The following is a 14,160-nucleotide window of genomic DNA, read 5'->3' on the forward strand; positions in this document are numbered from 1 at the left end:
AAACTAACTTCTTAAGCCGTTTAAGAGTACTTGAAGCTAAAAAAAAAATTTAAAACAAAAATATTAAATATAAGAGCCAGCTCGCGAGCTGGCTCGGCTCGACTTATTATTAGCTCGAGCTCGATTTTTTTGGCTCGCCCTTAAGCTCGACTCGAGCTCGAGCTCGAGTAAAATTTAAACGAGCCAAGCTTGAACAAGGGAAGCTCGCTCAAGCTCGGCTCGTTTACACCCCTACATATAATCACTTGATCATTAAATCACAATTTTTTTAAAAAAATAATTAAATCACAATTTGAGTATTAATATATTATCACTATAATTTATATGATTATATCACATGATCAATTGATCATTAAATCATTTGATTATATAATAACAAATTATACATATATAATATGACATAACTCATAAGTATACCAATTCATACTAATACAACAATTAAATATCTAGAGACTTATTTCTAATGTATGTTATAAACTTATAAGTCTATATAAGTCTACATATGTATATGAATAATATAAATGTATAATATCAATATTTAATCATATGATTTAATGACAATTCAAATACTTTATTCAAGACTTCAAGTGAATCATATTATTAATGTACAATGATGATATGATTCGTATAATATCAAATTAAGTAATTGATATTGGATTAAACAATGACCAATGTGTTACTTATAAACACAATTTAAGTATTAATGTATTATCATTATATGTTGTGACAGTTGTCTGAATTCTGAACTTTTTTTTATATGTTGTGTTGAATTTTTTTTTAGAAAAAAGTTAACCGGTTATGATTTAATATTTAAGGAAATTTTTTTAAAGTACAAGTAAATGTAAATTTTGGGTCAAATATTTTTGATTTTTCAATATGGGCTCTTTTTTATAGCAATTGGGCCCATGAAAGCACTAAAAAAAAAAAAAAAAAAGGGTAAAAAAACGACCAACAATGCCCAAAAAGCCAAAAAAAAAAAAGCCCAATTTTGAAAAATCGATTAGCGGGCGGTTATCTATTTCACTAACCGCTAACCATTAACCGTTAGACGGTTAGCGGTTGCGGTTAGTGGAATCTATTAACCGCTAAGGCGGTTACGGTTAGCGGTTATTGCCAATAACCGCTAACAGTAACTGCCTTAATACCCCTAAAGGATTTGGGCGCAACCAAGAAGATTCTTGGGATGGAGATTTGCAGAGACAAGGATGCTAAGAGATTGTGGCTGTCTTAAGCCGGCTATGTGAAGAAGGTGTTGGAGAGGTTTAGCATAGAGAATGCGAAACCGGTAAGTACACCTTTGGCGAATCATTTCCGTTTGTCTACCTCACAGTGTCCAAAGACAGTTGAAAAAACTGAAGACATGTCTAAGGTCCCATATGTCAATGCAGTGGGGTTGTCTGATGTATGCAATGGTATGTACCAGGCCAGATGTGGCTCATGCAGTTAGTGTGGTGAGCAAGTACATGGAGAATCCGGGGAGACAGCACTGGGATGCAGTCAAATGGATTTTCAGATACTTGAAAGATACTACAGAGTATGGAATCACTTTTGTCAGACAGAAAAGTAATTTGTCAGTTGTCGGATATGTGGATGTAGATTATGCAGGGGATTTGAATGACAGGAGGTTGACCACGAGTTATGTGTTCACTCTTGCAGGAGGACCCATATGTTGGAGGTCTATGATCCAATCTACGATTGTGATGTCCACGACTGAGGCAGAGTACATGGCGGCGGCTGAAACTGCAAAAGAAGCTTTGTGGCTTACAGGGTTAGTCAGAGAGCTGGGGATTCAGCAAGGCGGAGTTATGTTGTATTGTGACAGTCAATGTGCCATTTACTTGGCAAAGAACCAAGTGTATCATGCTAGAACCAAACACATTGATGTGAGGTTTCACAAGATTAGGGAATTGGTTGCTACAGGTAAATTGTTACTTGAGAAAATTCACACTTTTGAGAATGCAGGGGACATGTTGACGAAGCCTGTTACCGCAAACAAGTTCAAGCACTGCTTGGACTTGACAAATGTCTCCAGGTGCTAGAAAGGAGATAAGAGAAGGCGGCATCCCCAAATCTATTAGTTTCAGGCGTAGGCCCAATACTTGATTATCTTCAAAGAGGTGAATACTCGCCAAGGTGGGGATTGTTGGAACAAGTAGCTTATATTCTACTACTGGCCCATTGGGTGTAATTAGTTTATGTGGGCTTAGGGGCAAATAAGTTGTGGGGGGTATTTTGGGGTTTTCCAAAGTACTTATAATTAGGTTTTTTTTATAAATATATTATGTTTTAACCCTAAATCATTAAATAGAAAAATATAGCCGCACTCCCTCCTGTGGACGTAGGCACATTGTCGAACCACGTAAATCTGTGTCTAAACTCTCTCTTGATCTCTCTCTTTTTGATTCTATATTATTCATCATTACTAACAATTCCAACAACAAAGTTGCTGAAGATCTATATCCAAGGTTGTCATGCAAGATGAAAATTAGGAAGAAGTATATCAAGATACATTTATTGATGCTTGGTAGGGTTTTTGTAGAAAAGTAATACAAGAGACTAGTAACCCAGATTTCTGTTTTTTTGTTTTTTTGAAGCTATGTTATTGGTAAGGGTTACAGTAAGTAACACAGATCTCTTGATGCATTCACTTTCGAAATTCTAAAATAGTAAAGACATAGTCAATGTAGAATGCCTGGATATGGGGAAAACCAGCCAAGTGACCAAGCCGCCGGAATTCTTCTTCAGTCCTTTGCTTACCCTTTGTCTTGTAGATCGTCATCACCATGATGTCTGCTTCTAAGAGGGCACGTGTCCTGTGACTTTCATCCGTCTTCTCCGGCAGCATAGAATCACAGACAATCATTTTCCCTCCAACTGGGAGTGCCTTGTAACAGTTCTCCATAATCAACTTCACTTCATCGTCTGTCCATGTCGTCAAGATCCACTGCCAAATTTCATGGTAGAAGATGATAATTAGCTTTCAAGTACATTGTTGGTGGAAAAGAGACACCCAACGCTGTTATTTGGGATAGCGTTTGAGAACTTAAAAAGTACTTAAAAAAAGACAGCCAACGTTATCACAAGATAATTAAGTGGTTAAAATAAGTACTGTGAGCTTTCTTTAAAAACATACCAGTTGGAAAGAACATTATAAGTTTCATTAACGACAATTTATAAAGGTACAAAAATGAAACAAAATCAACAATGCATGGTATATTGTGGCCAAATACAACAAAGTGGATATTGAAGCCCATTTGATGGACACAAAATATAAGATCTTTTATTCTATTTACTAGCCATTTAAGATCTAACATATCCATGAATATTCGTATGTTAGGTTTGAGTTGTGTCAAGACACGATTAGTATAAGACTGTATAAATTAATCAATCATAATCCAATTTTTTTAATTAAAATGGTCAAAACTCTTAACCCTAACCTCCTAATTTCATATCGGTTTCGTGGGTTGTGTAAAGAATTGACCGTTACAGTAATAAGATACTCTGTAGATTAAAAAAAAAAAAAAAAAAAAACCAACTCGAACTTAATAGATAGACCCCGTGATGAACACAGCAGGACCACCAATTCATGAGTCTTTCTTACTCTGTCCTATTCCTAATTAATTTCCTATATTGGAGGGCAAGTCACGCGCATCACTTTAACCTAATAAGAATGTAATTCCAACTTGGTGAGAGAGAGAGAGAGAGAGAGAGAGAGAGAGTGTGGTCGGTGGGGTTCTCAAGCCACATATTCTGATCAGGCTACATGTGGTTGAATGTTGCACAACAAGGCCAAATCGTCTTAATTTAATTACCAAGAAGATAAATGGTCAATTTTAAATTCATTTGTCGTGTTTCTTTTCGAGATGTGGAAATCATATATAATAAAAAACTTATTCATTCTTTTTTTTTTTTAGACATAAAACTACTCTCTTTACCGTGAAAATCACAATTAGATATATGATACATGTTTACATGTTCTTTTATTTATTATTAAATATTATTATTTTATTCAATGATAATTTTATAATAGAAAGTGATGTACTCGATCTTCAGTTTACGAATAGACAAACCTTCATGAAGATAGCATCAGCAGCAGGTATCGACTCCAACATGTTGCCACCAACGTGGGTCACTCCTGCCAAAAGAAACAATTTTGATGTTTTGTGAGTATTTGTTTTATTATTTGTCGCTCCAAACAAACATTTTAATGTTTTTCTAGGGTGTTTTAAGTGTTTTGAAAGTATTTTATGTTTTACACATTTATTAAAGATTTTGTTTTAAAAAGAGAAAACAAAAAAAGAAAAAAGAAAAAAAGAAAAAGCTGTAACAAACAAAGCCATTAGAGCTCTAATGGTTATATCACCCTCAATATTTGAATTATTACAACATTTAAAAAAAAAAAAAAAAAAAAAAAAATTTACGAATTATCTCTTCAATAATATAATAATTAAATGGGACAAAATCATTGACCATATTTGATAAAATAATTAAGGGTCTATAATAAGTCACCCACCGACCGAAATTTCCTTAGGCTCGGCTGCCCATACCAAGGGGCCTACGAAAAAGCAAAATGAGATTGAGCTTTTAAGAAAAGGCAAATGCCATCGATGTGACAGAAGAGAAGATGCTTTGCTGAACATGATTGGAACATGATCGAGCCGTCTCTTCTTCTAAGTCATTTTATATAATTTTTTTTTTTTTTTTTTTTTTTTGACAATTATGCCCTTCATTTACAAGAGACCGGCTCATTTCTAATTAAATTCAACTAGAGAGGATCTTTCTCCATCAATAGAAACAGGAGCAAAGAAAAGTTACAACCTACTGGGTTAAGGGTAACGAGAAATTTTTTTATTTTTTATTTTTTTATATTTTTTATTTGGCCAATTTCATTTTACAAATCAACTATTAGATTTGTACACCCTATATAAGTCAATGGTGAAGCTCACAAATCTAATGATTGATCCATTGAATTTATAGAAGAATATGAGTCAAATATAAGAAACTTATTAACTCTTGCATTTCTCAAATTAAAAACACAAGAAATCTAACGTTGGTCTTTTTTTTTTTTTTGGACATGTCCGCACAAGAGAGGAGAAAGAGATTCGAACTAGTGACCTCCACTTTATTAGACGTGATCCCAACCAATTGAACTATTTCTTAGAGCGATCGCACCACCTCATGTCCACCTTGAGGGACCTCATTGAATCACTTTGGGCGTCTGTTATGGGTGGCCGGTCAATAAGTATTCACCTAGCTTGTTAAAATGATCGACTCCCAAACAAAATTAAGTATATCCTAAAAAGAACAATTTTAAAAAGAAAGATTTTTCCCCTTTATTAATTTAAGGTTGCTTTTATGATTATTATTAATTTATTTTTAAATTTCCATCTAATAATAATTTTAAAAATTAAATTTATGAAAATTTAAAAATTTTAAATTTTAAAAAATCTTCTAGCGTTACTCGTCTAAAAAATATTTGTCATATTTCTTAATAAGGTATATTTAGTCTCCAAGGAGTGAACCACGCCTCATAAAATGAAAGTCACTAGTTCAAATTCTCCTCACATTTTCCTTCTCTTCTCTTATGTGGACATGTCAATAATAATAATAATAAGGAAAAATTTCACTTTGGCCCCCTGAACTTCTATTCGATTTTACAAATCTCCTTGAACTTTCAAATATCTCATTTTGGACCCTCGAACTTTCAATTACTCTCAATATAAACCCTTCTGTCAGATTTTAAACGTTACATGACGTTTATACCCTCTGACTTTTATATAAAATTTCAACTTCCAAAAAGTTTTTTTATTTAAAAAAAAAAAAATTAAAGACATTTTGTTTTTTTTTTTTTTTTGTATTTTTAACGGCTAAAATTAACTGAAAGGTTCTAATTGAGATTTGAGAGTAATTGAAAGTTCAGGGGTCCAAAATAAAAGATTTATAAAATTTAAGAGTTTGTAAAATTATGTGAAAGTTCAGTGGGTCAAAGTGAAGTTTTAATAATAATAAGAATAAGAAGAAGAAGAAGGAGGAGGTATATTCGGCGAATGGATAAAAACAAAAACAACGCTTACATGGAATTTGGGGCGATTTTTTCCCTTTATTAATTTAAGGTTGCTTTTAAGATTATTATTAATTTATTTTTAAATTTTGATCTAATAATAATTTTAAAAATTAAATTTATAAGAAAAAAAATAAAAGAAATCTTCTAGCGTTACTTGTCTTAAAAACATTTGTCATATTTCTTAGTAAGGTATATCATTCTTCGAGGTAGACTAATCACTCTGAACTATGCCTCATAAAGCAGAGATTACTTGTTCAAATTTCTCACCCCTTTTCTTTCATTGTGAGAACATGTAAAATAATAATAATAATAAGGAGGTATATTCGGCAAATGGACAAAAACAAAAACAACGCTTACGAGGAATTTGGGGCGCTTTGGCAACGACCTCAGGCAAATCAAAGTTGATCCCTTCACGAACGTGAGGATGCTTCCGTAGGATCATCCGCAGGGAATCCCCTGCACTCCCGCCCACATCGACCAGTCTTTGCACTCCTCCGAACCCATCGTATACGTCCAACAGCGCCGTCATGACCGGAACGGATATTCCCGACATGGCCTTCTGCATCAGGTCGTTCATCTCGGGCCTCTTCCCGTAGTACCCGTACGCCGGCTCGCCGTGGACCTTCACGAACGGCTCGCACGTTGGGTCCACTACGGCCTCGTGCACCAGCGGCCACGCTCCCATGAGCGCGTCCTGGTGGTGCTGGAGGACGTATGGCCCGTAGCCGTAGGAAAGGCCATCGGCGTCGGTGACGAGCGTTTTGCCGATCTCGGTGAGCGAGTACTTTCTCTCAGAGTGGGTTACCTGCTCCTGGAACACGCGGTAGCTGGTGAGCATGCGGAGGATGCGCTGGAGGTTCTCGGGATCGCCGGAGGGGAGGACACGAGCGAGGATCTGGGCGGCGGAGAGTGGGGTGTTGGAACCGCCTTCCCAGATGGCGTCCGGGACGTTGAGGCGGACGATGGCGTTGAGAGACATGGGCACGCTTATCATGTTGGCCAGCTCCATCATTCTCAGCCGTGCTGTGTTCCTGCTCTCTCTGCTCTCCTCCTCCATGCTTTCTGATCACTTTCACTTCTTTTCCTATCTCTTTCTTCAAAACAGCTACGTTTTACATATTCTCATTGGTAGCCTTATATTATATATTTTAATAAACAATGATGGCGACTTGGAATTGGAGGGGATAACGACGAAAAGTAGATTATCTATTTTTTTATTATTTAAAATATAAAATCAAAATCTATTTTCTTTTTTTTATCTGAATTTCATCCTAATAAAAAAATGGAAAAAATATAAAAAAAGCCTTCTAAATTATCAGTCATTTTCGATTTAACTACCTAATATTCCAAAAGTGATAAATTAGCCCTCCAAACTACCAAACTATTGCATTTTGGTCACTCCGTTAGTCAGAACCGTCAGTTTGGATGGAAACTACAAAACGACGTCGTTTTGTTATGGATAATTTACTACAATGCCCTCTTATGAAAAAAAAAATTGAGAAAAATATAAAAAAGCCCCCTAAACTACCAACCTTTTTCATTTTGACCCCCTAATTTTCAAAAAGTGATAAAGTAGCCCCCAACAAAATGACGTCATTTTGCAGTTTCCGTCCAAACTGATGGTTTTGACTAACGGAGTGACCAAAATACAATAGTTTAGTAGTTTGGAGGGCAATTTATCACTTTTGAAACATTAGGGGGCTAAATCGAAAACGGCTGATAGTTTGGGGGCTTTTTTGTTTGGGAGGCTTTTTTATATTTTTCCCTAAAAAATTTCCCTTTTACATTTTTGTCCCCACTTTCACTTACTGCTCAGAAAAACTTTGGATTCCATTTTCCCTTCCATTTTTTTACCATTCATTGTAGTGGTTTCCACTTTCACTTATTTCTTGGAAAAATTTTAGATTTCATTCTAATAAAAATTTTTTTTTTTTGATCGGGATAAAAAATGTTTCCGAACATCATTTAAATATTTAATTTTATTCTTTATTTTATTTCAAACATATACTTGCTCTTAGATGAAAATGAAAAAAGAAAGAGAAAAAAAAAAATCATAAAAAACGGATGTAGTTACATTGCATTTTTGCATGGACAAAGTTTTTTTCCAAACTAAGTTGAAGGAAATTTTTTAAACCTAGTCTATAAAAGTGACATGCGTCCATTGAACATGTAAGCTGCACATGTTTTTTTAATAGTAGGGACAAAGTTAGAATAAATTTGATTAAAAACTCATGTACATCTTACATGTTAATAAAAGAATGAACACATGTCACTTTTATATCGTAGGTTAGAGGAATTTCCTCCAACGCAGTTTGGAGGAAAACTTTGTCTTTTTTGCATTTGAGTGATTGCACATGATTTTAGAGAATCGGATGGAGATCTTTTTGAAGGGTTTGATTAACCATTTACATAAAAATCCAAAATAGCATTTCTCTATCAAAAATTTGACTATTATAGAGCCGTGTTATCATAGGGGTCATGGACCTAACAAATTGATTAGACAAATGGTGAATTTAATAATCGCATCAGTTTTGGAAGGGTTCAAGAGGGACATCTAGAATTACTCGTCCTTTCATAGCTTCTACAATTCATAAGAGATGGTAGGAAATTCAAATCTAAATAACAAATCATTGGTCCACCACAATTGTGTCAAGTCAAGCCAAGCTAATTTCGATATGCCTAACTTTGCCCCTAAGTCAAAAACAAAAGGTTATGAGTCACCCATATACTTATTTTATAATATTTTTAGCAAAATTATAAAATCAGTCCTCTAATTTGACATATAACCAATAAATTGTTGTAATTAGGAAAAAAAAAAAACCAAATAAATTGTAGTGATTTATTTATAAAATCTCATAAATTTATAAGTTCATTTTGAGGCCACCAAATTGACTTGTGACAAAGATAATTAGTAATAGACTAGTTAGAAATGTGAGGTGGCCGGTGGCGACTCCATGATAGGATATGTGGGTCATACATGTCACTTGGTTTATCCAAGAGTAAATATATAGAGTACATAAATCATGTATACCTTTTCACCTCATCGAGTAATTGGATACCTTTTTTCCAGCCGACACAAAGATGTGAGTTCGTCGTGGCTACAACCTATCACCTATGGATAGAGTTTCCGTGAAACTGGTTGGAGGATGAGAAATTAATCTACAATATTTTCATGTGTCTTAAAAGACACATACTTCTTTAATATAATAGATTGGAGAAGAAAATTATTTTAAACCCAACTTGAGAAAAAAAACTTTGTTAACCACTTCAATTACTATAATTAGGGATGGCATGTGTAAGTGTTGAGTTCAAATCATATCATGACATAAGCATAAGACTATATGTTAACAATAACCTAACTCATTAATCATAATCTAACTTGCTAATTTCGTGTTAGGTTAGTGGATTGTGTCAAAAATTGTCAATCCTAAATGTCGCAATCAACTGCTCACTATTGAATTCATGATCCTTTGGGAAAAGAGAACAAAAAGCAATGCATTGCTTCAAGTGAGATGACATTTATCATAACTTAGTTTTAATGCAGGTAAAATATCACCCCCATTTTGCTCTAATTTCCATATTCCGTTGTTTCTCACTAATTTCCACTCCCATTCATTAACCTTTGAAAAAAGTAAGCTGCCTAAAGTCTTTATTGCCAATGGAACTCCTTTACATGTTTCCACAATTTCTAAGAGGTTTGGATATTTTTTGTCTTCCCCTTCTTTAAATGCATATTTCACAAAGACATACAATCCTTTTCGGATAAACCCTTCAAATAATACGTGGAAACAGTGCCCATAATGGAGGCAACCTTATTACCACGTGTTGTCACTAAAATTCCACTTCCTTTGGAACCATCAAGTAGCAAATCTCTCAATTCAATCCATTTTTTAAGATCTTCATTCCAAATATCATCCAAGACGAGTAAAAATCTCTTTTTCTTTAACTTTTCTCTCAACTTGGTTTGCAACTCATTTAAAGTACTCAACTTTTCATCAATTCTAACACCAGATTCCGCAAGAATTTCTCTTATTAACCTAATAACATCAAAATCCTCATATACGCAAACCCATATTCTCAATTCAAAATGCTTAGCTACAAGTTTATAATCGTATGCCAACTTAGCAATTGTGGTCTTCCCCATCCCCCCAATACCAACAATAGGAATTACATTGACATTTCTACTAGCATCTGGGTGCAACAAAAGTTGTATTATCTTTTTTTTATCATTCTCCCAACCAATGACTTCTGAAGGACGAACAAATGAGTGGGACATGTCCTTTCTCACATACACAACATGTCTATCTTCAATTCGTTCTACGAGATTAAATTTATTCTTATCAGCTACAATGTTGTCTAACCTCTCCCTAATGTTCTTGATTTTGTGACCCAGTTGAAAACGAAATGCAAGGGCGCTACAACATGAAAAGTAGTCACATACCTCCTTGCTAGAGCACCCATGTGTTCTGACCACTTGCTTCCTTAAAACTTCGCACTCAACTCCATCTAGCACATCCTCGCAATCATAAAATATGTCTTTGAGCAGCCTTAGCCAAATGCTCAGCGCATGATTGCTAGATTGCTTCTCTTCAGCATCCAAGAGCACGGCGTTAATGGTTGTCATGGTGCCCTGAAGGTCTGTCAGCTTGCTTTTGATGTCCAATACCAACCGGAGCTCTTCATGAACAAGGTATCCTAGCTTCCCCAAGATATTTTTTGCGATGGTAGAGGCAAATCCAGCCATGTTTGGTGACTTGGTGGAGAGGCCAGAAGCTATTGGTTGTTTGTTTCTTTGTTAAATTGGGATTAGTGTTTTGGGGGTTTGTGAGTTTCGAAGATGGCCGGTGAACTAATTATCAACCATTTTATAGGTAGTTGATCTTTTGGCTCCATGTGTTTCACAGAGTATATATGCAGCTTGGGTTAATTCAAGTATATATTGCTTTTTCTATTTCATAAAAAATGCAATCAAAAGCTTTGGAGTGCAAGTGGGTGCTTCTTTATTCTCCTCTTGTCTTACTTATTCTTTAGTACATATTTTTTTCCTATTTATTATCATATTCTTTTTCTTTATTTGGAAGGTGCCTTTTATGTTTTGATTTGAATTTTTATTTTTTTTAGATACCATAGAAAGTTGAAAGTTTTTTAGTATGAACCATGCACATTTGAGAAAGTGTTTTTTGTGGGTCTATTTATGAAAATTATTTGGTAAGTAAGAAATCAAAGACACCTGAAAAATAAGGAAGCAGTTACGCAACTAACTCTAAATAAGATAGAGATAGTTGCACGGCTACTCCTCTTTGTATTCTTGTTTTTATAAATTTGTAAGGAATATGTACGTTAATTAGTCTTCATTCTAATGTAAAGAATAAGTGTTTCTTTTCTCAAAATATTCCTATAAGAAGGTTTGGAAAGTTCTCTAAAAAGTGGGTTATGTTTTGCTTTTCTTTCTTTTTTTTTTTTCTTTTTTTTTTTGTTGTGTTCTGTTTTTTAAGAACATTCCAACTGAGCTGCGGGTCACCAGCAAAAGAAGAAGAAAGCCATCGGAATGGTTCCAGCCAGCACCTAGCGGGGGAGCCTGGGAGGCTCTTAACTATCAAATAGTATTTTTGCCTCAAAGAAAGGAAATATGGGGAGGGGAAAATAATTAAGAGATATCTTCTGAGAGAGAATCATACTTGAGTTATAATAAAGAGAATTGGTCTTTTATGTTAGTCTCTCTTGGGCTTTTTTGAGCTAGTATAATAGTGGGTCTTGGGCCTAGACCCTAAGCTTATTTTCTATACCCATCAAACACAAATAATCATTTGTTCCAGAAAATTTATTTCATTTTCTATTAATCTAATCTTTTCACCAATATATTCGAATTCTCCCAGGGCTAAAACCCATATTTCAGAAAAATCAAACTAAGTCTTTCGTAAACCTATAGTTCAATGAACTAATAGAGTGCTACGTTCAAACTGACCAACTAATGTCATGTGGTTCTCATTTAACAACATTCCATAAGGTTGTCATATCCGAATACTCATAAATTTATTATTTGTACTGTTAGCAATTCGGACAACAAATGTGAGAGAGTCCTTACAGGATCCACTTGTCCAAGCAGACAGAGGGCAGACAGCCAAAAACTTATTTGAACATGTGAGTTCCATATTAACTTTCTCACATTTGCTACCTAAAGCACTAGCAATTCCAACAACAAAGTTGTTGAAGATCTATATCCAAGGCTGTCATGCAACATGAAAATTGGGAAGAAGTATATCAAGATACATTTATTGATGCTTGGTAGGGTTTTTGTAGAAAAGTAATACAACAGGCTAGTAACCCTGATTTTTGTTTTTTTTTTTGAAGCTATGTTATTGGTAAGGGTTACAGTAAGTAACACAGATCTCTTGATGCATTCACTTTCGGAATTCTAAAACAGTAAAGACATAATCAATGTAGAATGCCTGGATATGGGGGAAACCAGCCAAGTGACCAAGCTGCCGGTATTCTTCTTCAGTCCTGTGCTTACCCTTTGCCCTGTAGATCGTCATCACAAAGATGTCTCCTTCTAAGAGGGCACGTGTCCTTTGACTTTCATCAGTCTTCTCCGGCAGCACAGGCTCACAGACAATCATTTTCCCTCCAACTGGGAGTGCCTTGTAACAGTTCTCCATGATCAACTTCACTTCATCGTCTGTCCATGTCGTCAAGATCCACTGCCAAATTTCATTGTAGAAGATGATAATTAGCTTTCAAGTACATTGTGGGTGGAAAAGAGACACCCAACGCTGTTATTTGAGATAGCATTTGACAACTTAAAAGGTACTTAAAAAAAGACAGCCAATGTTGTTACAAGGTAATTAAGTGAGTTAAAATAAGTACTGCGAGCTTTCTTTAAAAACATACCAGTTAGAAAGAACATTATAAGTTTCATTAACATGTCCGCTCACATCACACTTACCACATAAGTCACTAAACAATTAAACCTAAATTTAGCTGAATTGGTAGTGTCACATGTACGGTAATGACAATTTATAAAGGTACAAAAATGAAACAAAATTAACAATGCATGGTATATTGTGGCCAAATACAACAAAGTGGATATTGAAGCCCATTTGATGGACACACAATATAAGATCTTTTATTCTATTTACTAGCCATTTAAGATCTAAAATATCCATGAATATTTGTGTATTGGGTTTGAGTTGTGTCAAAACATGATCAGTATAAGATTGTATAAATTAATCAATCATAATCCAATTTCTTTAATATTTAAAATGGTCAGAACTCTTAACCTTAACCTCTTAATTTCATATCAGTTTCGTGGGTCGTGTAAAGAATTGACCTTCATAGTAATAAGATACTCTGTAGATTAAAAAAGAAAAAGAAAAAACCAACTCCAACTTAATAGATAGACCCCGTGATGAACACAGCAGGACCACCAATTCATGAGTCTTTCCTACTCTGTCCTATTCCTAATTAATTTCCTATATTGGAGGGCAAGTCACGAGCATCACTTTAATTAACCTAATAAGAATGTAATTCCAACTTGGTGAGAGAGAGAGAGAGAGAGAGAGTGGCCGGTGGGGTTCTCAAGCCGCATATTCTGACCAGGCTACATGTGGTTGAAGGTTGCACAACAAGGCCAAATCGTCTTAATTTAATTACCAAGAAGATAAATGGCCAATTTTAAATTCATTTGTCGTGTTTCTTTCGAGATGTGGAAATCATATATAATAAAAAACTTATTCATTTTTTTTTTTTTTTTTTTTAAAGACATAAAACTACTCGCTTTACCGTGAAAATCACAATTAGATATATGATACACGTTTACATGTTCTTTTATTTATTATTAAATATTATTATTTTATTCAATGATAATTTTATAATAGAAAGTGATGTACTCGATCTTCAGTTTACGAATAGACAAACCTTCATGAAGATAGCATCGGCAGTAGGTATTGACTCGAACATGTTGCCACCAACGTGGGTCACTCCTGCCAAAAGAAACAATTTTGATGTTTTGTGAGTATTTGTTTTATTATTTGTAGCTCCTAACAAATAATTTTAATGCTTTTTTAAGGGTGTTTTAAGTGTTTTGAGAGTACTTT

At 34.6% G+C, this 14,160-nt stretch overlaps 3 protein-coding genes across 3 annotated transcripts in view; all 3 read right to left on the minus strand.

The window, feature by feature from the left end:
- Positions 1-2,485: 2,485 nt before the first annotated feature.
- Positions 2,486-7,168, minus strand: LOC132192310 (nicotinate N-methyltransferase 1-like). Its single transcript, XM_059607605.1, has 3 exons — positions 6,422-7,168; positions 4,071-4,135; positions 2,486-2,944 (listed from the first exon to the last, which is right to left on the minus strand). The coding sequence occupies exons 1-3, from the start codon at positions 7,119-7,121 to the stop codon at positions 2,645-2,647; spliced, it is 1,065 nt and encodes a 354-aa protein (XP_059463588.1). The 5' UTR covers positions 7,122-7,168; the 3' UTR covers positions 2,486-2,644.
- A 2,632-nt stretch (positions 7,169-9,800) lies between these two features.
- On the minus strand, positions 9,801-10,808 carry LOC132191599 (putative disease resistance protein RGA4). The gene has a single exon (XM_059606690.1). It carries the CDS (start codon positions 10,806-10,808, stop codon positions 9,801-9,803), a length of 1,008 nt encoding a protein of 335 aa, XP_059462673.1.
- A 1,515-nt stretch (positions 10,809-12,323) lies between these two features.
- The window catches only part of LOC132191600 (nicotinate N-methyltransferase 1-like), a 2,481-nt gene continuing 644 nt past the window's right edge, over positions 12,324-14,160 (minus strand). The window contains exons 2-3 of the mRNA XM_059606691.1: positions 13,982-14,046; positions 12,324-12,765 (exon numbers count right to left, since the gene is read on the minus strand). Coding sequence (XP_059462674.1) covers positions 12,466-12,765; positions 13,982-14,046 — 365 coding nt within the window. The 3' untranslated portion in view covers positions 12,324-12,465. The remainder of the gene's footprint in view (positions 12,766-13,981; positions 14,047-14,160) is intronic.

Source organism: Corylus avellana, chromosome ca9 (genome assembly GCF_901000735.1).
Source record: "Corylus avellana chromosome ca9, CavTom2PMs-1.0".
NCBI lineage: Eukaryota > Viridiplantae > Streptophyta > Magnoliopsida > Fagales > Betulaceae > Corylus > Corylus avellana.

Coding starts and splice junctions, on each gene's coding strand:
- LOC132192310 (XM_059607605.1), bottom strand. CDS start 7,121: ATGGAGGAGGAGAGCAGAGAGAGCAGGAACACAGCACGGCTGAGAATG. Junction 4,136..6,421: donor CAAAGCGCCCCAAATTCCTC/GTAAGCGTTGTT, acceptor TTCTTTTGGCAG/GAGTGACCCACGTTGGTGGC. Junction 2,945..4,070: donor CTGATGCTATCTTCATGAAG/GTTTGTCTATTC, acceptor GAAATTTGGCAG/TGGATCTTGACGACATGGAC.
- LOC132191599 (XM_059606690.1), bottom strand. CDS start 10,808: ATGGCTGGATTTGCCTCTACCATCGCAAAAAATATCTTGGGGAAGCTA.